This window comes from Pteronotus mesoamericanus, unplaced genomic scaffold, assembly GCF_021234165.1.
Source record: "Pteronotus mesoamericanus isolate MK-2021 breed Mesoamerican mustached bat unplaced genomic scaffold, CSHL_Meso_final contig_173, whole genome shotgun sequence".
Taxonomy (NCBI): domain Eukaryota; kingdom Metazoa; phylum Chordata; class Mammalia; order Chiroptera; family Mormoopidae; genus Pteronotus; species Pteronotus mesoamericanus.
In genome coordinates this window covers 1,940,770-1,968,175 of record NW_026555072.1, presented here as the reverse complement: position 1 = coordinate 1,968,175, position 27,406 = coordinate 1,940,770, and the positions used below count along the sequence as shown (strand labels likewise).

The following is a 27,406-nucleotide window of genomic DNA, read 5'->3' as shown; positions in this document are numbered from 1 at the left end:
ACACTTTTGCAGTGAAATAGTTTCTTCTTCAGCAGTCATGAAATAGAAGGGTATTTAGTATCCTGGAAAGACACCGGTAGCTCAGTTACCTGGCAAGGGAGGCGCCAAATCTATAAAATACAGTGTGGTCTATTTTTGTTAGGACACAAAAAAAGAGCAATACATCCTTTGGATATGTCTCCCCGTTTCAGGTGGCTTTAGAACATTTTTCAGATCATAGTATTTGTGATAAAAGTGTAAAAAATAAAAGTGTAAAAAAAAGTGTTGAGAATTATATCAGTTGATGTTAAGATTTAATAGGAAGCTACTAAACCTTTTATTTCAACTTTGTAAATTGTATATCCTGACTACGTTAAGATGAATAGAGAGGCGTTTTCCTGTTGAAGTCGAAATAAGGATGATTCAGATAGGTTCCCGGAATTGCGCCTAATTGTTCAGCGATTCACGCCCATACCGTTTCCTGGGAGCGCCAAACCCAGCGCCACCCCCGCTCCCTGCGCCCGCGCGCGCGCTCTCGCTCGCGCGCGCTCTCTCTCTCCCCCCTCACGGAACGGACTGTTCTCATCCTGGGGGTGTCTAGAGGCCCATCAGTTACTCTAAGAACGGGTAAACTTTGTAACGCCCTCGGCATGTGAGATTGTTTTATTCTATGCTTCAAACCTTGCTTGGCCAAGATTGTGCTACTGAAAAGCTGCTTATACACCACTCCTTTAAAAGAAAATCATGTTTCTTTTTTTGAAAGTCGTATTCGCGTACTCTCCCCTGTTCCTGTGGCCAGTGGACATTATTCTTGTGTATACAAAAACTGCCATTAGGGACTGCGGGTGGATTGCATTTAAGGGGCGGAGCCTCCGCCCTTGTGACGGAAGCTACTGTACCGTAGTGCGCCTGCGTGGTTCTTCCAAGCTCTGGGGAAGATTCCCATCCATTCGCTCTACGTTTGGCAGCTCTTCCTGGCAGCAGGCAGCCATCTTGCCGGGAGCCTGAGAGAGGGAAAGGAGACACAAGGAAAGGGCGACACTGGTCTCAGGGCCGCCCCGGGGGCCTCAAGAGCCGGAGGCAGCCCCGGAGGTGGTCCCTGATCCCGGGCCCTGTTCTTGGACCCGAAAAGGGAAGGCGGGAGGGCGGTGGGGTCAAGATGGGTGGGGAAGGACAGGGGTTGCTAGGCTGGGGGAGGAGTGTTGCTATGGCGACCGGGGAGTGGCAAAGTCAGGTCAGAATCGCTGCTGTGAATCTTCCGGGAGCTGCTAGAGCAGGTCTGGGGTGTTGACCATGCTAACAGCCGGGTGGGATTTGACATCACGGCGTGCAGGGACTCAATGTCTGTGGAAAGGATCACCTGGCAGAAGGGGCGGAACTAGACCCCTTCAGTTGAGACGCTGACATTCCAGGCCCTTATCCTGCAGGCGCCCGCGGGCGGATACGGCGGAAGAGGAGGCCGGGTAATGGCCGCGGTGTGGCAGCAGGTCTTAGCAGTAGACGCGAGGTGAGACGTGGGGTCAGATCCCACGGGAGCGGAAGTTACTGTGGTGCATGCGCAATGGTGATAAGTGAGGCTTGGCGGGGAACTTTATGAGCTGCGTGGGCATGCTGGAGGTGAGCATGCGCAGTATCAGTGAGATGAGCTGGCCAGAGAGGGTCCTAAAGAGCATGCTGGGGAAATGCAGTCATATGTGGGCATGCGCAAAAAGCTGTGTTATTTAGAACCTTTGGGGGAGGGGGAGGTGATGGAGCTCAGGCTGGTGGCATCCTATTTCCCACCATTGCTCGCCAGACTTATCTTACTACCATCATTTCCCCAGTCAGACCCCATCACCATCCCCTACTGACCTCCACCATTGCCCCACACTAACCCCCATAACCATGTCAGACTGATCCTTACTATTGTGTACACTGACTCAGTCATCCCATACCAACTTAAGCAAGGCTGCAGACTGCCCCATTGTCCCTACACGGACCTCATTTCCATGTCCAGCGTTACCGAAGACTCTCCCTTATCACATTAGCAAAGGAACCCCCATCACCACTGCTGATCACTTGCCATCCTGACCCCTACCTGCCACCCACCTCATTCTCCTTCCCTATCCCCTGAGCTGATTGATTCCCTCTGTCCTGTGCCTGCTGCTCGCCTGCCTCCTGCCGTCGCAGGTACAACGCGTACCGCACACCAACGTTTCCACAGTTTCGGACACAATATATCCGACGGCGCAGCCAGCTACTGCGGGAGAATGCTAAGGCTGGGCACCCCCCAGCACTGCGTCGGCAGTACCTGAGACTGCGTGGGCAGCTCTTGGGCCAGCGCTACGGGCCCCTCTCCGAACCAGGCAGTGCTCGTGCCTATAGCAACAGCATCGTCCGCAGCAGCCGCACTACCCTTGACCGCATGGAGGTGAGCTCCCTCCACACCGCCTGCCATGCATACCATCTGCCTCCATGTATATTCACTCAGCAGACTTGTCAAGCACCTGCTATGTGCAGGGCATTGTTCCACGCTGTTAGGTTGAGCAGAGGACAAAAAGAGATAATATATGAATTAAGTCAATAAACAGACAATAAACAAGATAAACAGGTTGATAAGTATGAAATAAAGATAATAGGTCAGTAAACATAGCCAACCAGATAAACAAGTCAATAATTTCCATGGCTTATAGTGAGGCATGCTAAGAAACAAAAATAAAGCAGACCTGAGGGAATAAAGCAGGATTGGTGTGGGGGACAAAGGGAGGCTATTTTTGGTGGGTATTAAGAAGGAAATCCTCTCTGGGGAGTTGAAAATTGAGCTGAGACTTGAATGAAGCAAAAGACTGAGCTGCGTGGTTTTCTGGGAGACATTCATTCTTTGTTCAGAGAACATTATCTATTGAGTGGAGCAAGGGTGGGAGAAGGGTAACTAATGCAGAGGCCACCAGAGATGGTGGTGGCACTGGATGGGGTGACAAGGGATCTGGTTCTGAGTATATTATTAAGGCTCCAGACCTCATAGGTTCTTGAGGGCTGTTTTCAAGATGCGCCCACCCTGACCCCCTCTGTTCACAGGACTTTGAGGATGATCCTCGGGCCCTGGGGGCCCGTGGACACCGCCGTTCTGTCAGCCGAGGCTCCTACCAGCTGCAGGCACAGATGAACCGTGCTGTCTATGAGGACAGGTATGTACCAGGGGAAGCTCAGGGCTGGGGGTTTGTGAGGAGGAGAGGAGCCACCTCCTCTCACCTCCCACTCCTGTTGGGGCCCAGGCCCCCTGGCAGCGTGGTGCCCACATCAGCAGCAGAAGCAAGTCGAGCCATGGCTGGAGACACATCGCTGAGTGAGAACTATGCCTTTGCGGGCATGTACCATGTTTTTGACCAGCACGTGGACGAGGCAGGTGAGCCAGTAGATAGCAGGTCCCATCACCACAAATTGGCCCAAATTGTGACAACCACCCAGTGTATCCTCTTCTGGAACACAAAATCTCTGGCCCAACTCTGAAGGAGGAATTGTCGTCCGTAAACTCTTTCACAAACCTAAAAGTCCTATACAAAGTGGTCTGCAAAATCTCAGGTATTTTGTCTGTCATAAAGGGGCTCAGCAGCTTTAAAAAAACCCTTTGCAGAGGGCTTCTGGGGTTATGAGTCACTTGAACAAGTTCAAAGCTTTTGCTGCAGAGAAATCCTCTTGCAAAGGGCAGGGTGGGTCTTGCAAACTGCTAAGACCTAGGTAATTGTAAAGTGCTTGCTGACATGTGGAGGCCTTTTCACATTGCAGAACTCTTGCAGTCCATAAAGCAACTGCTAAGATGTAGGGAGCTTTTGGCAGAGGGCTTTCTGGGGTTCCAACTCCCTTTCTCAGTCAAGGAAAGCCCTTTGCTGAGACCACTGTGCCTGGTGCGGTGGGTTCCTCCTGTCAGCTCACACATCAGAACCATTTATTATCAAAAATCATCTGGTGAGTGTACTGACTCCCACAAGTGGCTCCTTGGCATTGCAGTCCCAAGGGTGCGCTTCGCCAATGACGACCGGCACCGCCTGGCCTGCTGCTCACTTGACGGCAGCATCTCGCTGTGCCAGCTGGTGCCCGCTCCACCCACTGTGCTCCATGTGCTGCGGGGCCACACGCGCGGTGTCTCCGATTTCGCCTGGTCCCTCTCCAATGACATCCTCGTGTCCACCTCACTCGATGCTACTATGCGCATCTGGGCCTCTGAGGACGGCTGCTGCATCCGGGAGATCCCTGACCCTGATGGCGCTGAATTGCTCTGCTGCACCTTCCAGCCAGTCAACAACAACCTCACTGTGGTCAGGCTCCAGGGCGCCCGCTGACCAGGGGTGGGGATGCTGAGCCAGGAGGGCTGTTCTAGGGCATCAGTACTGGGGGGAGGGTCACCTCTAGTCAATCGCCACAGTCCCCTGGGATTCAGACTCAGAGGGAAAAAAGTCAAAATGAGGACATGCAGTTCTTAGTCTGGGATAGCCTCTGGTAGACTACAGGGATGGCTAGTCAGGGGGCGGGGTCATGGGTCTGCCACTCCTTTGGTCCTATCAGCAGTAGTCGTACTGTTTTTGAACTGCAGGGGCTGCTGGTTGGGGAGCAGGGTTCCTAGTTGGAAACCTCATCTTGTCTCAGTGGAAAGCCCACTGTGGTCCGACCCTAGGATAGAGAATCAGAGGGTGGGCAGTGGGGGAAGGAGATGAGAAGTCTGGCCTGGCCCTGAGCAGGGAGTAGAGGGGAGCTGGCCAAGCCAGCCTGTGCTCGGGGGTCCTCTCAGTTGTGGCAGCCGCAGCAGCCCCAGTGTAATCGAGGCTCCAGGAAGGACCAGCCAGGGAGTGGATGAGCTATTATCATGGGCCTAGAATGGCCCTGTGCTTTGCTGAGCCCGTGACCCCTGTAGTCCCTGCTACAGCTGTCTACTCTGGTCATATTGTAAGAAGGGCTGGCTTGGGCCTGGGTCGCCTCTAGGTTGCCCACCATGGCTCCACTGTGATTAAATTTCAGTGGGGAGAAGCAGGTCCCATTAATAGCAGCCCCTCTGTGGTCAGACTCAAGGAGGGACTGGCTGGGAGCAGGATGATGGTGTGCAGGTCTCACCCACAGGTGGGGAATGCCAAGCACAACGTACACGTTATGAACATCTCCACGGGAAAGAAAGTGAAGGGTGGCTCCAGCAAGCTGACAGGCCGCGTCCTTGCTCTGTCTTTCGATGCCCCTGGCCGGCTGCTCTGGGCGGGCGATGACCGAGGCAGTGTTTTCTCCTTCCTCTTCGACATGGCCACAGGTAGGCAGGCCCCAGGCCTTCATCTGAGTCCTTGTAGTCCTGCCCTCCTGTAAGCCCGCTCCCTTACTTTGGTCTCCTCTCCCCTCCATTGTTGCAGGGAAGCTGACCAAAGCCAAGCGTCTGGTGGTGCATGAGGGTAGCCCTGTGACTAGTATCTCCGCCCGCTCTTGGGTCAGCCGCGAGGCCCGGGACCCCTCACTGCTCATCAACGCTTGCCTCAACAAGCTGCTGCTCTACAGGTGCGTCTCCCCTATCCAGCCGCCTGGAGATGTAGGGCCTGCCACCTCCATTGGACTGGGGGGGGAGGCCTGCCTCCTTCATCAGGCTGATGTCACCAAGCAAAGAGATCCAGTCTCCTCCCCTTCCTCCTCCTCCTCCTCATCACAATATAATGATGAGCTCAATAGTAGCAGTAATAGAAATGGCAGTAGCTAGCACTTAGGTAACAGTTGCTGGTGCCACCTCCTAATCATAGCTTCTCAGATATATCACCTCATCACCTCATTTAATCGTAACAACCCTGTGAGGTGGGTGCTGTTATGTCCATTTTACAGATGAACAAAGTGAAGTATAAAATGAACTAGGACCCCTTAGAACAGTAACCTGTTTTCTTTTTTTTTTTTGTTTGAGGCAGACAGTTTACCGTCCCCACTCACACGTATCATGTTACCCAAATGCAGTTCTCATGAGCCACATGCTGGAATGACCTGAAGGGCTTCAAAAGTCATGACCAGGCCCCAATCCAGGTCAGGGATTTCAGAAGCTCTGGGGCAGGCTGGGCATTAGTATATCAGAAAGCTCCCCAAGTGTTGTCTAGCCAGGTCTGAAAACAACTGCCTGACAGGGTGCTTGCCATTTTGCTATTTTATTTTTCTTCCCCTTTTAAAAATTGTATACACACACATTTATAATTTTTAATTTAAGTATTCTCTTAAGTTTCTGCCTCTCTCCCCCATCCTCTGCCTTCTCTCTTCCTCCTTCTTGCCACCTTGGCCGCCACCTGCCGTAGTTAAGCATAGTAACAACTTCATATGTACTGTTCCATACTTTGCTCCATTTCCCACAGTCCTCAGCATGCACACATCCACACATTTCTGGGGGAGGGTCATTATTTTACAGAAGTGGGTTCCTTTTACGTCCCTTTCCACATCTCACTTTTCTCACCAGATGATGCCCATGGACATGCTGCAGGTGACCTGCAGTAGCTTCGGTTTGTTCCTTTGAACAGCCGTGTGGTACCCACAGGAGAGGGGTGCCAAAATTTGACCAGTCATTTCTTTTCTTTGTGCGCATCTGAACACCAGAGCTCTTAGAGACCCTTAGGAAGAGAAACTAGTGAATTACATTGCAGAGGCTTCCTATTTATATCAACAGATAAGAGTGTCCAGCCTGTCACTAAACCATGCACCAGCCCTTGCTTTATGAGTTCATGCCGTTGTCCCAAAATGGGATTTAATGAACTTGGAAAAGAGCTCAGGCACAGGGGTGGGGACACAGGCTAGCGCACCGTACATTCTCCTCTGGGCCGAGGCTGTGCCCTGACCTGCTCTCATTCTCCCCTCAGGGTGGTGGACAATGAGGGGACCCTGCAGCTGAAGAGAAGCTTCCCCATTGAGCAGAGCTCACACCCTGTGCGCAGCATCTTCTGCCCCCTCATGTCCTTCCGCCAGGGAGCCTGTGTGGGTGAGTGCCATACGGTTAGGGTGTCTGGGTGACCCGGGAGGGGCAGGCACTGGGGCCGGTGCTGAGATGGCTCATATATCACGACACCTTGATGCCCTGACTTCCTGGGCCTTGAGACCTGTCACACCCCAACAGCCTTCCATTCGGAATACAGAGCTCCAACCAGCCTAGGAACCTCACAGCGTGAGAAACAGACCTCCCAAAGATCTCAGGGACCTCACTTTCTAGACACAAACCCTAAACAGCTAGTTAACCTCCCATCTAGGTAGGGCCCCCCCAGCCTCCCCAGGCATGCTGGGACCCCACACCTTGGACATGACTCCCTCAACACCTGAGTTACTTCAGGGACTTCACACCTGGGACATCCCACCACCACCTGCAACACCTCCTGATGGCCTCTCCTTCTCACCTGGGCAGTGACCGGCAGTGAGGATATGTGTGTACACTTCTTTGACGTGGAGCGGGCAGCCAAGGCTGCAGTCAACAAGCTGCAGGGCCACAGCGCCCCTGTGCTGGACGTCAGCTTCAACTGTGATGAGAGCCTCCTGGCTTCCAGTGACGCCAGCGGCATGGTCATCGTCTGGAGGCGGGAGCAGAAGTAGGAGCCTCCCGGCCCCGCCACGTCCACCTTCCCACCCGGCCCACGCTCCAGCCTTGTGTTCATAAATAAAGTTCCTATGCTTCTGCCGATGGCTGGCTCCCAGGGCTGCTGGGGGCAGGATAGTGGAGAGGGCAGCTCTAGGACCCAAGATGGCGTGGGCTTCACTTATTCATTCACTCATGCATGTATTGGTTTATTCCTTCATTCAACAACCATTTACTGAATATCTGCCATGTCATAGGCACCACTTTAAGTGTTTTACAGCCATGCATTGGACACACATTACCGAGTATCTGCTGTGTGCCAAGAACTGTTCTAGGCTCTGGGGGTACAGCTGTGACCTAAACTGACAGAAATCCCTGCCCTCCTGGGGCTCACTTTCTAATGGAAGCAGGTAGGTAACAGAAATACTTACTAGGTCAGCTAAAAATGAGTGTTGTGAGGAAAAATAAAGTGAGGACAGGAGATACCGTTGCAGGAGTGGGAGGTTGGGCTCTTTTTGAGGCTGTGATCAGGGAAGACATTCCTGACTGTTAAATTCAAACAGACCTGAACACAGCAAGAAAGGGAGCTCCAGCACGTGGGGGAGAACAACATTCCAGACACAGAAAAGGCAGTGCAATGGCAGTGAGTCTGGAGGGTGCCGGAGGGGTGGGTATAGGGGCTGTTGTGAGAGGCGATGAGGTTGGCTAGGCCTGATCCTGGAAGGTTCTGTGGACCACGGTGAGAACTTAGGCTTTTTGTCTGAGTGAGGGGTGAGTGCCTGGACAGTTTTGAACACAGGATTCCTCTGGGTGCTGTGAAGAGAACACACTGGGGAGCGAGGGTGGAAGCAGAGGGACCAGTGAGGAGACCCTGCAGTAGTTGAAGCAAGCATGACGGGGGCCAGCGCCAGGGTGCGGGCAGTGGTGGGACTGAGGTGGTGAATGTTGGCTTCTACCACAAGTTTTCATCCTATCAGTTTGCAGGGCTCTGCTGCCTCAGTGAGGCCCAGGCTCCCCCTCACCCCAGGGCAGCTGCTGCCTGGCCCCACATCTGTCTGTGCATCGGGTTGTTGCACAGACAGGCATGGAGCAGAGGCCTTGGAATACATGCCGGTGCGGGACCAACCATGGGCTCAAAGGCTGAGCGAGTGGCTTCTGCTTGGAGTGGGGGGAATGGGACTTGTCTCCGCCCCCAGAGGAAGCTCAAACCGCCCATACCGCCTATCATGCCCATTCAGGGCCCAAAGTCAAGGTCTGGAACTGCTCAGAGGCTACCGAATGATGTTTAGTATTTGAGGGGAGCCCTGAATGAGGAGAGAAAGCTTGGAGTATAGATGGGGATAGAGAACCAAAATCCCTTGTCAATGACCTGAGTCACCAGGAAATGTCCAAGTGGCCAGAAATGTCTGAGTCTCTTGGTCCAGCTGCCCCCTTCCCTTCACCTCCATAGGTTGACATGTTCAGATGCATCAGTGGGAAGTGCGGCTATTACCTTGAGACCTCATGGTCAGTCCACAGAGGCACGGAGACTCCCACCTGGCCCCACATTGTTGAGCTGCTGAAGTAACACCAGCAGTCTTGTTGAGGAAGGAAAATAATCTGCTTGTTCAAGCCACTGTTATTTGTGCAGTTACTTCATCTAGAAGCATCTCTACCTGATAGAGCAGGTCCTTGAAAAATGTTTTGTTGTAATGTCAATGAAATGTCATAGCAACTTAACTCTTCTATCAATTAGCTTATGGTAAACTTGATTTCATGATATGTCGTTTCGCTTAAAGTCCAGACCCTATCGACAATCTGAGAGACTTTAAGGTAAATGGTGATGAGATGGGGACATCAGAGGTCTGGACTGTTCATGATCAAGATCATGCGTGCATGTGTGTTGAAGGTCCTCAAGACCACCCAGACTCAGTGATTTGCTAAAAGGACTCAGTCTCAGCATATACAGGGCAATGATTTCCTGCAGCAAAAAGATACAGAGATCCATCAGCAAGGGAAAATGCCCATGGGGTGAAGGCCAGGGGATACCAGGCACAAACTTCCAGGGATCCTCTCCCAATGGAGTTGAACAGGACATACTTAATTTCCCCGGTCCTGGGTTGTGACATGTGGGAAGCATTGCCAACCAGGGAAGCTCCTTAAGAGACTCAGCATTCAGGGTTTCTATTGGCAGCTGGTCACCTAGGCAGCCCCTTCGTGGCACAAACACAACTTGCAGACTCCGAGAAGGGAAGCAAGTGTTCAGCATAAACCACAGTGCTTGTATGAATAGTGAGAGAATGGTGGGAACCCTTCTGAAGTCTTAAGTTTCCAGATGGCCAGCTAAGGGCCAGCCTTGAAGCAGACCTTTCCGAGGACAGTGCTCTCGGTTAACTGTTCTGCCCAGGACGCAACACCAAAAAGATGCTCGGTTTCAGCGAAGGTCAGTGTATGGGCAAGATCATTTGGGAGAACTGAATTTTTCTCTTAACACTTTCTTTTCTTCACATTCTTCATGTTCTTTACTGAGTCTGGATTCAAGATGGCTGATTATGGATATCGTTATACATGACTCTGGGGGTGTTCTCATTGTGAAATTCTGAGGTGGCAGAGCTGACGTCCTGTTTTAAAGTCGTCTTCATGATATCTTTTCTTGACTTACAACCTAAGGGGAAATAAATAATGAGCCTATAGTAAAACTAATCTTATTGGTCAAATTTGGGCCTCTGTGAATTTATCAGTCATCAGTGTGCCTCTGGGTAAACATCAGATTTGGAACTCTTAACCATTCTGCCATCAATGCCACTATAGTCTTGCCTCAAATCCAGGCCTCCATTAACTGTTCCATGTTTTTTGTCTGATGTGGAATCTTGTGTTTTTACTTCATTAAAAGCCTTTCTGGTCTGAGCTTGAAACTGGGCCTTAGTCAACTATTACCCTATTAGTGCAACTGACCACTGGTCAGTTCTCACACCAGCGCCTCTCTGTGATGTTCTATCAGCTATAGTCCTCTAAACTGACCTTGAATTTTGGGATTCTGTTCATTGCGATCAGTGCCCTTTTGCTCCCTTGCAACCTTGAGGACCCTCAGTCCTGACCTTGAATCTGAGCCTCCATTAATTATTTTACCATTAATACCTTTATGGTGTCAATTCCACATCGGGATCCACATCCCAGTCTGTGGTACCCCAAGTGGGGGACAGTTGAACTGTGGTGCAGGCCCCACAAACCCTTGGTGACCTAGCAGTCAGCTCTGAAGCAAGCATTGCCAGTCCGAGCACAGGCCTGTTGGGAGGAAACGCCCAGCTTTGTGCCTCTGCCCAGCTCAGTCACCACGTGGGATGGCCTGGGCAGGGTGTAGCCTTGGGAAAGGCAGCTCTTCAAAGCTGAGCCCAACCCTGTGGAGCTGACAGTTGCCCAGCAAGTACTTCCTTGAAAGGGGTATGGATAGTGCCAAGAAAGGCATGAGGAAGGGGCTGCGAAAAGAAACAGATACACTACTTGGTAAGTAACGGGACCCAGGTAAAATCCTGGTCCCTCCATTACTCAACCCATGGCCCTGAGTCAGTCACCTCACCATCATTCTGTGGCCGTTTCCTCCAGACTCAGTTGAGGGTTGGGGAGTCATTTTATTTATGCTTCTGACATACATTGACTGAGTCTCTACAGTGTGCCTGGCATTTTGTCAGGACATAATAGTGAACAAAACCAGCAAAACCTCTGCCCTCAGGAGACTGACCTCAGTGATCCCTAAAGTCCATCTAATGTTACAGACTCAGAGCAGAGGTCGCCCCTGGCCTCACTTGTGATGACTGACACACAGTGGGCACCATGGCTTCCAATGCATATTCAGACAGATGACAGCGGGGGGGGGGGGGGGGGCTGGCGTGGAAGCTGAGGAAATAATCAGCTGCATTCACATCATTTACATGGTAACAGGAGGGAGGGAGCCACCGTGGGTTCTTGAGCAGGAGCGCAAAGAGGTAAGTGTGGAGTTTTAGAAAGGTTATTCCACCAGAAGTCAATAAGCAATGTGCAGAAAAAAGAACTTTTGACTGCATATCACCCTTCTCTTCACGTGGGTCAAATAAGGGAAAATATACAGCCAAGGCCAGGCCACGCTGCCAGTCTAGCTTGTGTTAAATGGTTAAATGTTCATTTTTGGTTTGTTCGTAGCCAAGTTATTGCCCGTCAGTGGCAGCAGTGATTGGGGTTTTGGTTTACGATCTGACCATTTGATGAGCTCTGTGAATGAATGAATGGATAGGTGAGAGACAACAGGGCAACTGGTTAGTTTGCACCTCTTGCAGCTCTTGCCCCAGGGCTAACAGTGTAGAATTGAAGCTTTAAGCTCTCTGTATTTACGTGATTGTCATTCAGTATGATGTGTGAGTATGTAATGTTTTCCTGTCCCCGGAAGACTTTAAACAAATTATTTTGTGAAGTCTCTTAAGTTAAAGGAGCTGTTCTGGCTGGCACATACAGAGAAATAAGCACTTATACAAATATTCCTAAAATTCCAAGAAAGTGAGGAAATTGAACTTCTAATACTTTAAGTGTGCTAGACTTGAAATGATTCTTCTTTCAGAAACTAACTTAGACTTTTAAAGAATCCAGGTTCAGGTCCTGGTCGGGTAGCTCAGTTGGTTAGACTGCTGTCTCAATATGCCAAGGTTGTGGGTTTGATCCCTGGTCAGGGCACACACAAGAATCAACCAGTGAATGCATGGGTAAGTGGAACAACAGATCTCTCTCTCTCTCTCTCTCTCTCTCTCTCTCTCTCTCTCTCTCTCTCTCTCTCTCTCTCTCATTTTGCACAGTGATAAAAATTGAACAGACTTTGTGGGGTCATCACACTGTAAGCTATGTACATGTCAAATTGCTGTATTGTACACCTGAAAGTAATATGCTATTGTATACCAAATGTACTTAGAAAAAAATTTTAAAGTGTTAACATTCATTTACTACCTGCCCACCCCCCACAACCCTTCTCCCTGCCAAGCACCACCACTGTCCCCTTCCTCCCCTCTTCTGATTGGAATTTTATAGCATAAATGTAGAAAAACATAACTTCTAACTGTGTCTTCTCTGGAATTTAAATAATCATCTGTGCATCCCTTGAACTGTGAGTTTGACAGTGCCCTTGCTTTCCACACACCAGCACCAGTGGGGAGGAAAGCAAGGGGCTCCTGGCAGAATGAGAAGAGGGTGTACAAAGAAAGTCTGTTCCTTGTCTGGCTTAACTTGGGACAGACCTAGGGGTGCATGAGACCCCCACATTGATGAGCCAAGAGACCCCATGGGAGTTGTGGAGCAAGAGTCTCCAAAGTCCTTAGAGGAGGTAGACATGGCCCAGAGACTGCCTGATATCTGTGGAAGGAATGACTTGCCCTGGGTGCTGGTGGCAAAGGACACGCAAAAACACCTGCCCACCACCTCTGCCAGCGTTGGGTGCTCTAGACTGGAGGTGGCCTCACAGTTGAAATACTGACAAGCGAGAGCTGATACATAGGCATATGCATGCAGTGCAACCCGAAGGATTGGCTGTGGATTGTTCAGACCCAGGGCTTTGAACATGGCCTGTAAATAACATGAATGAGGGTCACTCAAAATCAGCATGTCACCACCATACTGATGGCCCAATCTCATGAGATCTGTAAAAGAAAGCCACACTAGCTAGCATAAGTGACCCATTTGCTAGGTCAGATCCCCTGGAGCTGCCACGGAGCCCTGGGACAGCCTCATAGAGATAATAAGTATCAGCGTTCATCGAAATCTTTCTGACCCCATACTTAGGGTAAGGGTAAGAGAAAACGCCTTTGAAAAACAAAAGGTGGTTTGATTCCCAGTCAGGGCACATGTCTGGGTTACAGACCAGGACCCCAGTAGGGGGTGCGTGAGAGGCAACACACATTGATGTTTCTCTCCCTCTCTTTCTCCCTCCCTTCCCCTCTCTAAAAATAAATAAATAAATATGTATTTTTTTAAAAGTGGTGATTAGGGCCCATGGTCCAGACGCAGGGCACCTCACTCAAATGGAACTTCTGGCCCCAGCCAGTCCTAGCCGCTAGAGGGGGTTTTAGACCACTTTGAGGAAGGCAAGCCAAAGCATGGGGACCCCGGCTGTTCAGGACCCAGAGCAGGGGTCCTGTTGCTTGGTTATGGCTTGGTACAAGGTACAGTGGGTTCCATATCATCTTTCTTTAAGAAATTATTGACGCCCTGGCTGGTGTGGCTCAGTGGATTGAGTGATGGCCTGCGAACTGCCCAGTTAGATTCCTGGTCAGGGTACATGCCTGTGTTGCCAGCCAGGCGTCCAGTTGGGGGCGTGCAAGTCACATTGATGTTTCTCTCCCTCTTTTTCTCTCTCCCTTCCCTCCTCTAAAAGTAAATTTAAAAAAAGACGTTATTGAAGAGCGTTAGCTTGTAATATATTAGTGTGCTAGGTTTAAAATATATCTATAAATTCTTTGGTAGTCCTCCATTCAAGAGATGGTGCTTAATTCTCCCCGCCTTGAGAATGGGCTAGACTTAGTGACTCATTTCTAACAAACAGAATTTGGGGACATGACAACCTGTAACTATAAGAGGCATCAAAGCTTCCTTCTCTCTCTCTAAAAAAAAATAATAGTGTCTATAGCGTAGAGAGAGAAAGTACGTAGCATAGTACCTGCAACATGGTCAGTGCTCCGTGAAAATGAGAAGTTATTGTCAATAATCATTATTGAACAATGAGGCATCTTGGTACAGCTAAGACAAGGTGTTGAAGGTTGAATTATGTTCCCTCAAAAAGATATATTCAAGTCTTCGCCCTGGTGCCTGTGAATGTGACCTTATTTGGAAATCAGGTTTTTGCGGATGTAATTAAAATATACGTTAAAATGATATGGTGGGCTCTGAAGCCACTCACTAGTATCCTTATAAGAAGCAGAGACACACACGGAGAATGCCGTGTGACTATGGGGACGGAGATTAGAGTGATGTATTTGCAAGCATGAATCACCAAGGATTGCTGGCAACCACCTAAAGCTGGAGGAGGCAAAAAAGGATCCTCCCCCAGGGTCTTCAGAGGGAGCATGGCCCTGCCCACGGAACACCTTGATTTCAGACTTCCTCAAGACCACCCCCAGTTTTGATGACTTGCTTTGAAGACTCCAGACTCCATGTAGTCATTCTCAGAGTTACGATGTATCACAGTGAAAGGACGCAAAGCTCGATCGCCAAAGGGAAAAGGCCCATGGAGGGAACCAGGAACAAGCTTCTATGACTCCTCTCCCGGGGAGTCACACAGGACATGCTTAATTCCTCCAGCAGCAAACTGTGGTAACACATCAGAAAAGGAAAAACCACCTGAGCCAAAGAGTACAAGATTTTTTTAGAGGCCAGTCCCGCAGGCTCCCTCTGGCTAGCAGGTACCAAAGTCCCAGATTCACAAAAGGAAGGCAGGTGTTCAGTGTAAACCACAGTGTTTGTACAGTTTAGGCACAGCGAGCCACGCATTATTTGGAGAGTGGTGGGAATCCCTCCCACAATCTGAGTTCCCCGGGTGCTCAGGCTGCCATACAAGATAGCGCAGACTGGGGAGCTTAAACATCACACACTGGTTTTCTCACAGTCCCGGAAGTTAGAAGTCCAACATCAAGGTGCCACCAGGATTGGTTTCTGGTGAGGACTCTTTGTGATTTGTAGATGACCGCTTTCTCACTATGTCTTCACATGGCCTTCCCTCTCTGCGTGCAGGGAGAAAAGAGTGATCTCTGGGTTCTTCTCCACATAAGGGCACCAGCCCTATTGGATTAGGGCCTCACACTTGTGACCTTACTTAACCTTAATTACCTCCTTAAAGGACTCATCTTCACATATAGTTGCTTTGGGGGGTTAGGGCTCTAACATATAAATTTGGAGTGTAAGGGAACACAATTCAGTCCATAGCAATAATCAAGGGCCAACTTTGCAAGCAGGCTTTCCTAAGGACAAGTCTCGGGCCTGCTCTGCTCTTTCCTGCACAAGCTCCATACCAGATTCTAGAAGACTTGAAATGGCTGCCAATTACATTGCTCCCTGGGAGGAAGGGGTTTCCATTTGGTGCTTATGATCCAGATCACAATGGCTCTTTCCTTGTGGGTTGGGAACCTTCCTGTCACCTTGGCCACGGCTGATGAGACCAGAGGTTGATGTGTGAGCAGAAGGCAACTCTACATGGAAAGAACCTAACAATTCACGCCAACAGAGGCACCCATATTTGGTGGCTGTGATCAAAGCCTCTTTTGGGAAGTGACATGAAAAGGAGGCATGTTGGACATCAATTCAGTACATGGGCTTTGGCGTAAGGCAGTGTGAAGTTCATGCTGGATTTGATTTCTGGCTCTGAAACTCTTATTGGCACAAACCATGCTGCTCTTTAATGAATATTTGAAGACTTCTTGAAATGAATGTTTACCCTTGGTTAAATTAATTCTCTAAGTCTTGGTTTTATCACCTGGAAAAATTATGATGATAATTGTTTGATAGATTCAATAATGTAATGTAATTAAAGTGCTTTTTTTTACAATGCCTGGCTTAGAGTAAGTGCTGAAAAAAGGACAACTAGCATTATAAACGGTTAGGGAATGAAGTATTATAAACTAAGGGTCATATGAATGCAGGTGATTTCCCAATGATGCTGCTCTAAGCCATCAGCTTTGGAAGTGACTGAATTCTAAATAACTGGGTGGATGATGAAACAATATTTCCGATCTTACCACACATTCTCATGAATCCTTGCAAAAAACCTCCAGCATTTAATATGTTCATAGGTGGTGTAGTTGGAGTCTTGGAAGCCTAAAGAAAAGGAGTGCACAAATAAACACTAACTGAAAACATGTTAAATGGTCAGAACACAAAAGTATGACATTGTTCAAAACTTAGCACTGGAGTTCCAGAATGGCTCCACAAGCACTTACAGTGCTAAAGGGGAACAGTTCATAATAACTCTGTAACTGTCATAAACCTGAATGTACTAAATAATAGAATGGCAAGATGCAGAAAGTATAGCCTCCAGGAAATGCACGACATAAATAGAAATGCAGCAGCGGCAGACTCACTTATCTTTGTCAGCTTAGGATAGACCTACTAGATAGAGCGCAAACAGTATAATTAATAAAGCTCTAGCAAGCTTATTCTCTTATAACCATGAATGCATCTTTTAGTCAGTAACCATGGTACATTAATAACCATTGACCCTAATGTTAGGTCACAAAGAAAATTTCAATAAATCCCAAAAGGAATAATAGATACACATTACATTCTCTGGCTATGATGTAATAAACTTGGGTTTTAAAAACAAAAATCACAAAACTCTAATAGCTTTGAAAAAAATGTTAATATCTTTCCTGTGCAACTCTTGCATCAACGTAGAAATAAACCAAAATTTGAAGAATATCTAGAGGAATGATATTGAAAAATTTTTCTGCTATGAAAACATTACGTGTTAAAATGTGTAAGATTTAGTTAGCTAAACCTGATCTCAGAGCAAAACACGTAGTTTAAGATATGCAAGATATAGTTGAAAAACCCTAAACAACTAAATATACCCAAAACAAATTCAATAGACAAATGATAAACTGGGGGAAATAGTTGCAACACTTGAAAAACAAAGGGTGTGATATTGTGATTTATATTTATATTTGGTCTTTGTCCACAGTTCCTGGCTCACAGCTCCCAAAACCCTTGGAATTTCCCAAGTGATGGGAGTGATAAAGGTGTCTCTTATTATGTTAATGAAGTTACTTTGCAAGTCACCTAAGGATTGGGGCTGGTTGCCAGGGAAACCAACCAAGTGATTAGAGGATTACAATTTTCAGTTACCACCCCCTGGCCTCTGGGAAAGGAAGAGGGGCTAGAGATGGAATTCAAATACCGAAAGGCCATGATTTATGGTAATCAGCCATTCCTCTGTAATGAAGCCTCCATTAAAAAAAAGAAAAGGATGGGGTTTGAAGAGCTTCTGTTGGTGAACATGAGGAGATTTGGGGAGAGTGGCATGCTAAAAGAGACCACAGAAGCTCTGTACCCTTTTCCCAAACCTTGCCCCTAAGCATCTTAGTGAAACAAAGGAAGGGCTTATGGTAGAAGAAGCAATAGGAGAAACAAAAGCAACAGTGAAATAAAGGAAGGGCTTATGGTAGAAGAAGCAACAGGAGAGACAAAAGAAGCAACAGTGAAACAAAGAAAGGGCTTATGGTAAAAGAAGCAACAGGAGAGAGCCTAGGAAGTACTTTGCTTTGACTCTAGAAACATTACAGAAAACGAGTGAGCCATGGGAGAGTTGCTGTGAGCTCACTGAAAAGTCAGAGAAAAGGGGGCCTTGGAGACAGATTCAGGGACAAGCCGCCCATCGCTTTCCTGGGGACCCTCAGAGTTTAGGAGAGAGAAGTGAAGGATGCACGTCTGACAGGGAAGAGAGGTGCGGGCATGCCCAGGGAGAGCCCATCCGATTTATATACATTTCAACACAAGAATTCCATTACAAGGAATTCACTTTTTAAATTTATTTTTTAAGTATCTAGGTGACTACATACTTTTAATGGAAGGATAACCTAAAAAATGTATAAACAGCTGTTTTTAAGAAAGTCAATTAAAAAAGGAAGATAAAATGATTTCCTATGGAAGGAGGGGGAAAAAGGAAGGAGACAGGGAGAGAAGCTAGATTTCTCTGAATATAACATACTATTATTGTGTTTGGAGCCATGTAAATATAATAATCATATTACAGAATTATATTCTATTTCAAAAGTCTTGTCATACTCCAAAGCAAGGAAGTTACTGAATATTACAGGGATCACATCAACCAAGTTTAAAAGACTTCCACTAGCCAAAGATGGAGCAATCTGAACATCCAAAAGAGTAACTTCAGGTCCTGGCTGGGCTGTTCAGTTGGTTAGAGCATCGTCCCAGTACACCAAATTTGTGGGCAAGGATCAACCAATGAATGCATAAATAAGGGGAGCAAATTGATGTCTCTCTCCCCCTTCCTCTTTCTCTCTAAAATCAGTAAATTAAAAAAAAAATTTAAAGGAATAACTTCAGTGAACTGAAATATACCAACTAGCCATGAGATCATGATGAGGCTAAAAAATATCATTGGTTGCTTTTGGAGGATGCTAGTGAACCAGTGCATTATTCTGAAAACTGGGCGGCGGGGGAGAGAGAAAAAAATAACTGACTAGATAATTGATACTACAGAAGTATTGTTGAATTTTTTGAGATATGATAATGGTGTATAGCTAACTTGTTTAAAAGAATTATTCACAGGGACATCTTGAAATATTTATGGATAACATTTTATATCTGGTTTGTTTCAGAATAACCCAGTGGAGATGGAGAAAAGGGTGGAGGCTATAAATGAAGCAAGACTGGATGTGAATTGATAACTGTTGCAATGGAGTAATGAATACATGGAGATTCATTGTATTATTCTCTCTCCTTTTCTATATTTTTGAAATTTTTCTTAGTAAAAATATAATTTTATGGACCCAAAGTTATATCGAGAGCCTCACTTGAGCCGACACTGCTGATTATGATGTCTTAAATCATGTTTGTTTTGTTTTGTTTTGTTTTAGAAAACAAAAAGAGGGAAGAACCAGAACTGCTACCGAGAGAAGGGACACGTAAGCAATGTCTTTTTAAAAATGAGTAACTTTTTGCCTACAATTCCGAGCCAAAGATGGACTGTGGCCAAATGCATGGCGACTTAGAATTCTGTGTCATTTCTGGGAGAACTGAAAAGAGCTCCTGGAGCCAGAAAGCCTAGGTTCATATCTCAGTTCTGCCACTTACTCCCTGTGTGATTCCGAGCAAGTTACTCAACCTCTTTGTGCATCAGTTTCTTCAGCTATAAAAGGGCGGTGATAGTACCTATCTCATGGGTTGTTGTGAGGATTAATAAATTAATATATTGAAAGTATTTAGAATGTTGACTGCCTTGCACATAATAAGCACTTGATAAGTGCTGGCTTTCGTGATTGCAGTTATCGTTGGAGTGTATAGTACAAGGGAGAAGTGATGAGAGATGTGGCCAGAGAAAGTAAGTAGCTGTGCAGGTTAACAGAAGGAATGTGTTTTCTATCTGGCAGAAATTCATTGAAAGGTTTTGAGCAACATTAATGACACTGCCGACTGAGGACAGAAGTTTCATTTCTCACAGGCAGCTGGTGAAATATGAATCTTTTTTTTTTCCTCACCCGAGGACACACTTATTGATTTTAAGAAAGAGGAGAAGAGAGGGACAGACATCGATGGGAGACAGAAACCTTCCTTGTTGCCGCTCTTATGCACCCTGACCAGGGACGGAAACCGCAACCTGGGCATGTGCCCTGACCAGGAATCACACCCGCAACCTTTCGGTTTATGGGATGGTGCTTCAACCAACTGAGCCACACAGGGCAGGGCAACATGAATTTCTGACATGTACAATTAACTGTGAAATGGTTCAGGGCAGGTTGAAAACCTCTGATCGTGTTTACCAGAACCCTATGAATAAAACCTAATTCCAAATTCCAAGTATATACAAAATGCAGCACCATACTAATTCAAGTCTGTCTTTACTAGGAAAAGAAAAGCTAAACATGCACTGAACTGCTAATTTTTATTTATTTATTTATTTTTTTGCAGTAGGTAGGTGCAATGGGTTTGGGAAATGGCTCATAAGTGGTAACATGATTCAGGATTGTATGAAGTGAGGACATCTAAAACTTCAAGGCACATTTCATGAAAGCTCTAGGTATACAAATTATAGATTTGGAGTATGTTCTAAGTGTGTGTTCAAAGCTAGCTGTGAATTAAGGACACTGTGCTTATAAAAGGCATAATTCCAGTAATCAAATTTTCTTTTCACTTTTTATTATGGCAAATTAGAAACATACACAAAAATTGAGAGAACAGCAAAATAATCAACATTCCTTAGTTAACATCCAGCTCCAACCTTTATGAACTTGTGGACAATCTTATTTCATCCACATCCCACCCACTAGGTACCTCTCAGCTATTTTGAAGCAAATCCCAGTATCATATTATTTTCATCTAGAGTGTGAGAGTATGTATTTCTGAAAGATAAGGACTCATTAGGAAATCTAACCTCAATACCATTCTTCAACTAAAAAATAATAATTCTTAAACGTTGTCAAATATCCATTCAACTTTCACATGTCCCTGGTTTCTAATATCATTAGGCACATACTGTTGGTTGTCTCCCTCTTAGTGACGCCATCAGTCATTGGTGAGCAGTGCCTGGATCCATTTATTCACAAGGGGGTGAGAAAATGGAATGTTCTGATCTCCTTCCTTTTTAATTTCTTAGCCCTATTATATTTATAAAGGAGAACTTACCCTGGCCAACTCTTTGGCTTGTATAAGAAAAACAGGATAACTGTTTGATTCTTCACTGTATTTACCAGTTTTCACTATAAAGAGTTGTTTCCCAAGCATCTTTCCCAAGGTGACCAATGACCTATCTTTGTTTGTATCATCCTGAACTTGTGAAATGTAAGCATGTTTATATTTAATATGTTTCAAGCCATTGCAGTTATAATCCCTGTTGATGCTCCCATTGTCCCATCTACAATCAGTGGGATCATCTTCAACGTGCCTTCGGGAGTCTTTTCTCAGGACTTCTGCATTTTCAGCTGTAACAAAGCACGCCTTTCTTTCTGGTATCAGACTCATCCTGTTCGTCCACATGGCTTGCTGCTTTGTCAGAGGTTCCTCTTGGTGACAGTGTTGCTTCAGAAATGCCAAGAAACCCGAATTTCCTCACCCCACCCCCATCTACATGGTCTCTTTTCCTGCCCTTGGAGTTTGGGGAAAAAATGCCCCAGAGCCAAAAGCTTCTAGAAAGGAGGCTGCCTGCTGCAGGGCTTGTGGGTTTGCCAGACATTTGCTCACTGCTGCGGTATTTGCCTTTCTTCCTTGAATCACAAAACAACCAGAGGTCTAAACTGCCAACGCTCATCAGACATCAATTCTAGAATTCCATTTCTATTTTACCTAGGCTTTGTGAGTTCACCCTAGTTATCTCCACCCTAGATCCTGCAATTTTCCTGTGTTGTCAGGAAATGCTGGAAGCTGAAGGCCTAGAGGAGGGCACCCGCAGCCACCAAGCTGTGAGGGGCAGGGCCTCGCACACCTTCTGGGCTAAGGGTGGCAGTTAAGTGTGATCCTGGGATGCATCCACAACACTGGGAACTGTTTAGAAATGCAAATGCTGAGACCCTCACTCCAGACCCACTGTGGGGATGGGTCCCCCAGCCTATGTTTTAACAAGCCCTCCATTGGATTCTGAGAACTGGTACCCTGGGCCAGCTGTGCTAAGTGAGAAGAAACTCTGGGCAAGTCCTCATCATCAGTGCATCACTGTGCCCCATACAATGCTCACCTGGAAGACACATACACGGTTCCTATTTCTTTTACGTCCATTTCAGAAATAGTGTTTTCTCGTACCATTAGAAAAGTCATCCACACTGCTTGCAACTTTTTCAGAAAAGAAGGGACTATGTTGTAAAAAATAAATGGCAAACATAAACCTAACATCCTAGCAATAATTTCTCATTTCTTTACATTTATATATTTCTAAATTACCATATATATTAGATTCTATTTGTTTTTAGAGAGAGGAGAAGGGAGGGAAAAAGAGAGGGAGAGGAACGTCCATGTGCGAGAGAGACATTGATCAGTTGCCTCTTGCAAAATCGGTTGCCTCTCACACAGCCCCAACTGGGGACCTGGCGCGACCCAGCCACATGCCCTGATCTGGAATTGAACCAGCGATATTTGGGTTTACAGACTGGCGCTCAAACCACTGAGAGCCACACCAGCCAGAGCTCCATGTATATATTTACTTAAATATATTTCTATAAAATTGTGTTCGCTTGTACGTATAATTTTGGACCATGCTTTTCCACTTCTGGCACATGCCATTACATAATATGAAGTTTTTCCAGGAACAATAACTTGCGAATGCATATTTTACCATTTTAAAATAGAGATGTAATATTTTATTATAGTGAAAAATTCAGGACTACAGAAACGAAATAAATATTTCAAATCTTAAGAACTTTCTGGAAATATATCCAATATTATTGGTTTGACTTGCATAATTCCAGACTACATTTATACACAAACAATTATATCTAATACGTATGAGCATAGATACAGAGTACCCAGTGCTCATCAGCACAATCCATATAATATTTATCACTCATTTTATAAGATATATATAAGTACATATGTAAGCAAATTTATACACAATCACATTTTTTCCATTTGTACAATTGAAATCATATCACATATATTTCGTTGCCTCAATTCAATTTTTACCCTCATATTATAAAAATGTCCTATAGTTATTCTCAAAGTGCCTGCTTACTTCTTCATATTTTTAATAGACTTTTTAAAAATAAGGTTTATTTTTATTAGAAAGCCAACATATCATTCATTTGCAAAGTTCAGAAAAATTTAAAATAACAGATAAAATCATGTACTTTATCCCTCATATAAAACTACACATTTAAAAGCTTAGGTGCATTTCATTTTATGCATATATAATATTTATATTTCACATAAAAGAGAATTTATTTTCTACATAGAGTTTTATATAGTGTTTCTGCATGATTATGTTATGACCAATTACAAGTTTTTATTACAAAAATTATCCAAAAAATAAAGGCCTAATGACCTTTTAATCTAATTAGCATAACCATTTAATTTAATCAGTAGTGTTACTTCTCATTGTAATCCACCTATATATAGATATAATTTTTTTTAGAGCAAAACATTAATATATATTGTGGACAAAAAAGGGGCCACATACTAAACCTGACAAGCTCAGGGAGGCCGGCATGGTGGGCCTTACACGCTCAGAGACAGAAAGGAACCACATAGGAGGGTCTGAAATTAACACTTCCCAACGAAAGGCAGTTCTTGGCAGGTAGTCACGTCCTAAGGCAGTATTTTTCCCTAACAAAGGCCAATCTTCACATTAACTGAGCCTGGCATCTTTTTGCATCTAGGATAACATACCTTTGGAATAACAAAGTAATCTTCTTTTCCTATCCCTTCCCCCAAAGCGCAACCACCGCAGGAGAGGGGAGACCACAAATCCCCTCATTGTTATTGTTATCGTGTTAACTGTTGACTGTTAACTATCCGGTGCTCACTTATGTAAAAGAAGTATGTGTCTATTCACTTTACTTTTTATCCAGAGGTTTTCCTGCTTTGCTTTCTTCCACCTCCCTAATCCATCACTGGTGGATTTCCTGTAACCCCCTTATGTCTTCCCCTTTGATTCTGATGTATAATGTTAGTGGTAAAACTGCCATTTTTGGAAGCGTTTTTTCAAATTGTTGAAATTTTCCTTCCTGCAATTGTCATCAGCTTGGCTCAATTAAACTCATAAAAATTCTTAGAGGTTTGTACGTTTCTTATGTTGACAATATGTACATTTGTTTCACTTCCAGGATTGGTTTAGGGTTTTCATTCCTTTTTTCCCCCTCAATGGCTTGGAAGTTTAATTTTCTATTCTTATTATTTTAATGTCTATGTAGAATTCTTAACAAACTGAAACGTACACTTTTCCTATGAATAACTAGTTTATCAGTATCTCTGTTGTCTGCTTTTTAAAAGCTCAGTGTATCACTTTACTAACAAGAACAGATTTATTGGCATCACAGGACACTTCTTCCTCCTATCCTTCATATTGATATTTTTAGTAATTTAATTTCTAGCTTGTTATCAAAAGTGTAAAATATGTAATTACTGTTATCTTTCTTGATATTCATATTTGTGCCCTGGCTGGTGTGGCTCACATGCCTGGGTTGAGGGCCAGGTCCCTGGTAGGTGGCGCGCGAGATGCAACCACACATTAATGATTCTCTCCCTTTCTCCCTCCCTTCCCCTCTCTAAAAATAAGTAAATAAATAAACTTTTTTTAAAAATTGGCAAAAATATCTACCTTTTTCTTTCTCAAAAATAAAATTTCTTTTATCACAAAATTTACAACAAACAAAAATAAGAGGGAAATAACTTGAAAACATATGGTAATAAAAGCCAAAGCATCAATGTCCTTAATACAGAAAGTTTGTAAGAGTTTGGTTCTTCCAAAAGACACAAATTTTTTAAGTGGGCAAAGTACTATTTTTAAAAATCCTCATAGGAGGATATGTTTATTAATTTTTTTAGAGAGAGGAAGGGAGAGAGAGGAAGAAACACTGATGTGAGAGGGAAACATGGATTGGTCGCCTCCCATACGTGCTCAGACCTGGAATTGAACCTGCAACGTAGGTATGTGCCCTGACGGGGAATCGAACCCCCAGCTTTTTGGTATATGGGAGGATGCTCCAACCAACTGAGCCACCCCGGCAAGGGCACAAAATGGACTTTTAAAATTTTATTGTACAGTTACTTGACTTTCACCACATACAGATATTTGTGTGAGCACCACCACAACCGGAATACAGAACAGTTCCATCACCCCCACAAAATTCCTTCATATTATCCCTTTCTATATACACCCTGCCCCCACTGCTACCTGCTATAAACCACTGAGCTGTTCCCATCACTGGACTTTCACCTTTTCCAGAATATCATATAAATGGAATCATACAGGATGTGACCTTGTCAGACAGGTTTCTTTCACTCAACATAATGACATTATGGTGGTAATCTGCATATCCTAATGGTTAATGATGTTGACTATCTTCATATGTGCTTATTTGTCATCCTTACATTCTCTTTGGTGACATGTCTATTCAAATCTTCTCCCCACTTTAAAAACCGGGCTTCTTTTCTTACTGTTGAGTTTCAAGAGTTCTTTACATATTCCGGATACAAGTTACTTGTCTATGTGATTTGTAAACATTTTCTCCTAGTCTCGTAGCTGCTGAGCCAATTGCTGTCTGCAGTGGCGCTGAAACGACCAGAGATGCTGACAGATGAGAGCCTCTGCAGCTTGGCGCCCCCATGTCCCCTGCCTGGCCTCACTTATTTCTACCTGCAGCTTCCAAACCAGCACCGTTTCAAGGGACTTCGACACAGCAACCAAGTTCATTGGGGCTGCCACAGTCGGGGTGGCTGGCTCTGGGGCTGGAATTGGGACTGTGTTGGGGAGCCCAGTCATCGGTGATGCCAGGAACCCTTCTCCAAAGCAACGTCTCTTCCCCTACGCCATTCTGGGCTCTGCCCTCTCAGAGGCCATGGGGCTCTTTTGCCTGACGGTGGCCTTTCTCATCTTTGCTAAGAAGACTCTGTGAAGGAGCCGTCCCCACCTCTCCATAGCTCTTTCTCCCATGTCTTGTCTGCCTTTATGTTCCTTTTCCTAAACCTCCCCACACAACCTGGGGAAATGGTTAGCTCAGGGTTTGACAGAAGGGGGACAAATAAATACGGTATTAATAAGATGTTTTTAAAAACACTTAAGAATACCCATTAAAATAAAGAACTTATAGAAATATTTTACATGAAAAGTAAAACGTTTACTACCTAAAATTTCAATCAGCTCAGGGTAGCTACTGTTGAACTCTTAATACATAACCTTCCAGTATTTTTTCAATGAGTATTATAAAATAAAAATTGTTTTGTCTCAAAAAAGACAAACAATAGACTTGGAGAAAATATTTTCAAACCATATATGTGATAAAAGTCTTGTATCCAGAAAACACAAAGAACTCTTAAAACTCAATAAGAAGACAACAACCTAATTTAAAAATAGCAAAAGATTTGACTAAACATTTCACCAAAGAAGACACAGGAATGGCTAGTAAGTACAAGAAAAGATACTTAGCATCAATAATCATTAGGAAAATGCTAGTTAAAACCACAATAAGATACCACTACACAGCATTTATAAAAGCTATGATAAAAAAGACAGATAATACCAAGGTTTAGTGAGGATGTGGGGAAATGAATCCTCATACATTGCTGATGGGAATTTAAAATGGTGGAGCTATTTGGAAAGGAGTTTGACAAGTTTCTTTAAACTATACATGAACTGAGCATATGACATGATCCAGCAATTTCACTTCTAGGAATCTACCCAAGAGAATAAAAACATATCCACACAGAGAATTTTATGGAAATATTTGCAGTAGTATTATTCATAATAATCAAATTCTAGAAACTATCCAAATGTCCATTATTGGTGAATGGATAAACAGAATGTGATATATTGATATAATGGATTACTATCAGTAATAACAAAGAAGAAAATACTGACACATTCTACAACATGAATGAACCTTAGAAACATTATACTAAGTAAAAGAAGCCAGATACGAAGGCCCACACAATGTATAATTCCATTTCTATGAAATGTTGAGAAAAGAGACAGAAAGCTCAGCAGTTGCCTGGGACGGGGTGGGGGGTGGGTTGGGAGTGGGAAGTGACTCCAAGTGAGTAGGCTTGATAGAAATGTTGGAGGTGATGAAAAAGCTATGAAACTAGATTGTGATGATGGTTGCATAATTCTGTAAATTTACTAAATATTGAATTGTATGCTTACAATGGGTGAATTTTTATGTATGCAAATTATACCTTGATCAAGCTCTATAAAAATATGCCCAGAACCAGGAAAGAGGGACGGGCTTTATGTTGCCCCAGCAACCATAGCAACACCAACCAGAGTTTGCAACCGGAAGCTAAGCCCAGGGTCCAGCCTCCTGCCACAGAGGAGAAACGAGGAGAAACGAGGGAGGTGATGCTGCCACCATCATGTTCCTGACCAAAGGCTATTACTGACTCCCTCAAGGGCCCCTAACTACAGTTACAAGGAGCTTTCCTGGGAGTCTCCACAAAAAAATAGTATTTCATTTTCTTGGCTTGAAATCAGATTTTTCTAGGGTTTCGCAAATAGGCCAAGGTTTCTGTCTAGTTCCCTCTTTG

The 27,406-nt window shown here is 45.1% G+C and overlaps 1 protein-coding gene and 1 pseudogene across 3 annotated transcripts; both read left to right on the top strand.

Annotated features, from left to right (window-relative positions):
* The first annotated feature begins 937 nt into the window (after positions 1-937).
* On the top strand, positions 938-10,581 carry WDR13 (WD repeat domain 13). 3 transcript variants are annotated; one of them, XM_054566466.1, is made up of 10 exons: positions 938-1,071; positions 1,407-1,486; positions 2,183-2,389; positions 3,037-3,146; positions 3,234-3,364; positions 3,967-4,274; positions 5,071-5,251; positions 5,349-5,490; positions 6,816-6,934; positions 7,352-10,581. In XM_054566466.1, the coding sequence occupies exons 3-10, from the start codon at positions 2,384-2,386 to the stop codon at positions 7,534-7,536; spliced, it is 1,182 nt and encodes a 393-aa protein (XP_054422441.1). In that variant the 5' UTR covers positions 938-1,071; positions 1,407-1,486; positions 2,183-2,383; the 3' UTR covers positions 7,537-10,581. The 3 variants fall into 3 exon arrangements, 2 of the variants coding, with proteins under 2 accessions (XP_054422441.1, XP_054422440.1); XM_054566465.1 differs by having other exon boundaries at positions 999-1,071; positions 2,149-2,389; XR_008528556.1 differs by lacking the exon at positions 938-1,071 and having other exon boundaries at positions 1,178-1,486; positions 2,149-2,389; positions 7,352-7,929; positions 8,970-10,538.
* A 360-nt stretch (positions 10,582-10,941) lies between these two features.
* Positions 10,942-25,779, top strand: LOC129065031 (ATP synthase F(0) complex subunit C2, mitochondrial-like; annotated as a pseudogene).
* The last annotated feature ends 1,627 nt before the right edge of the window (positions 25,780-27,406 follow it).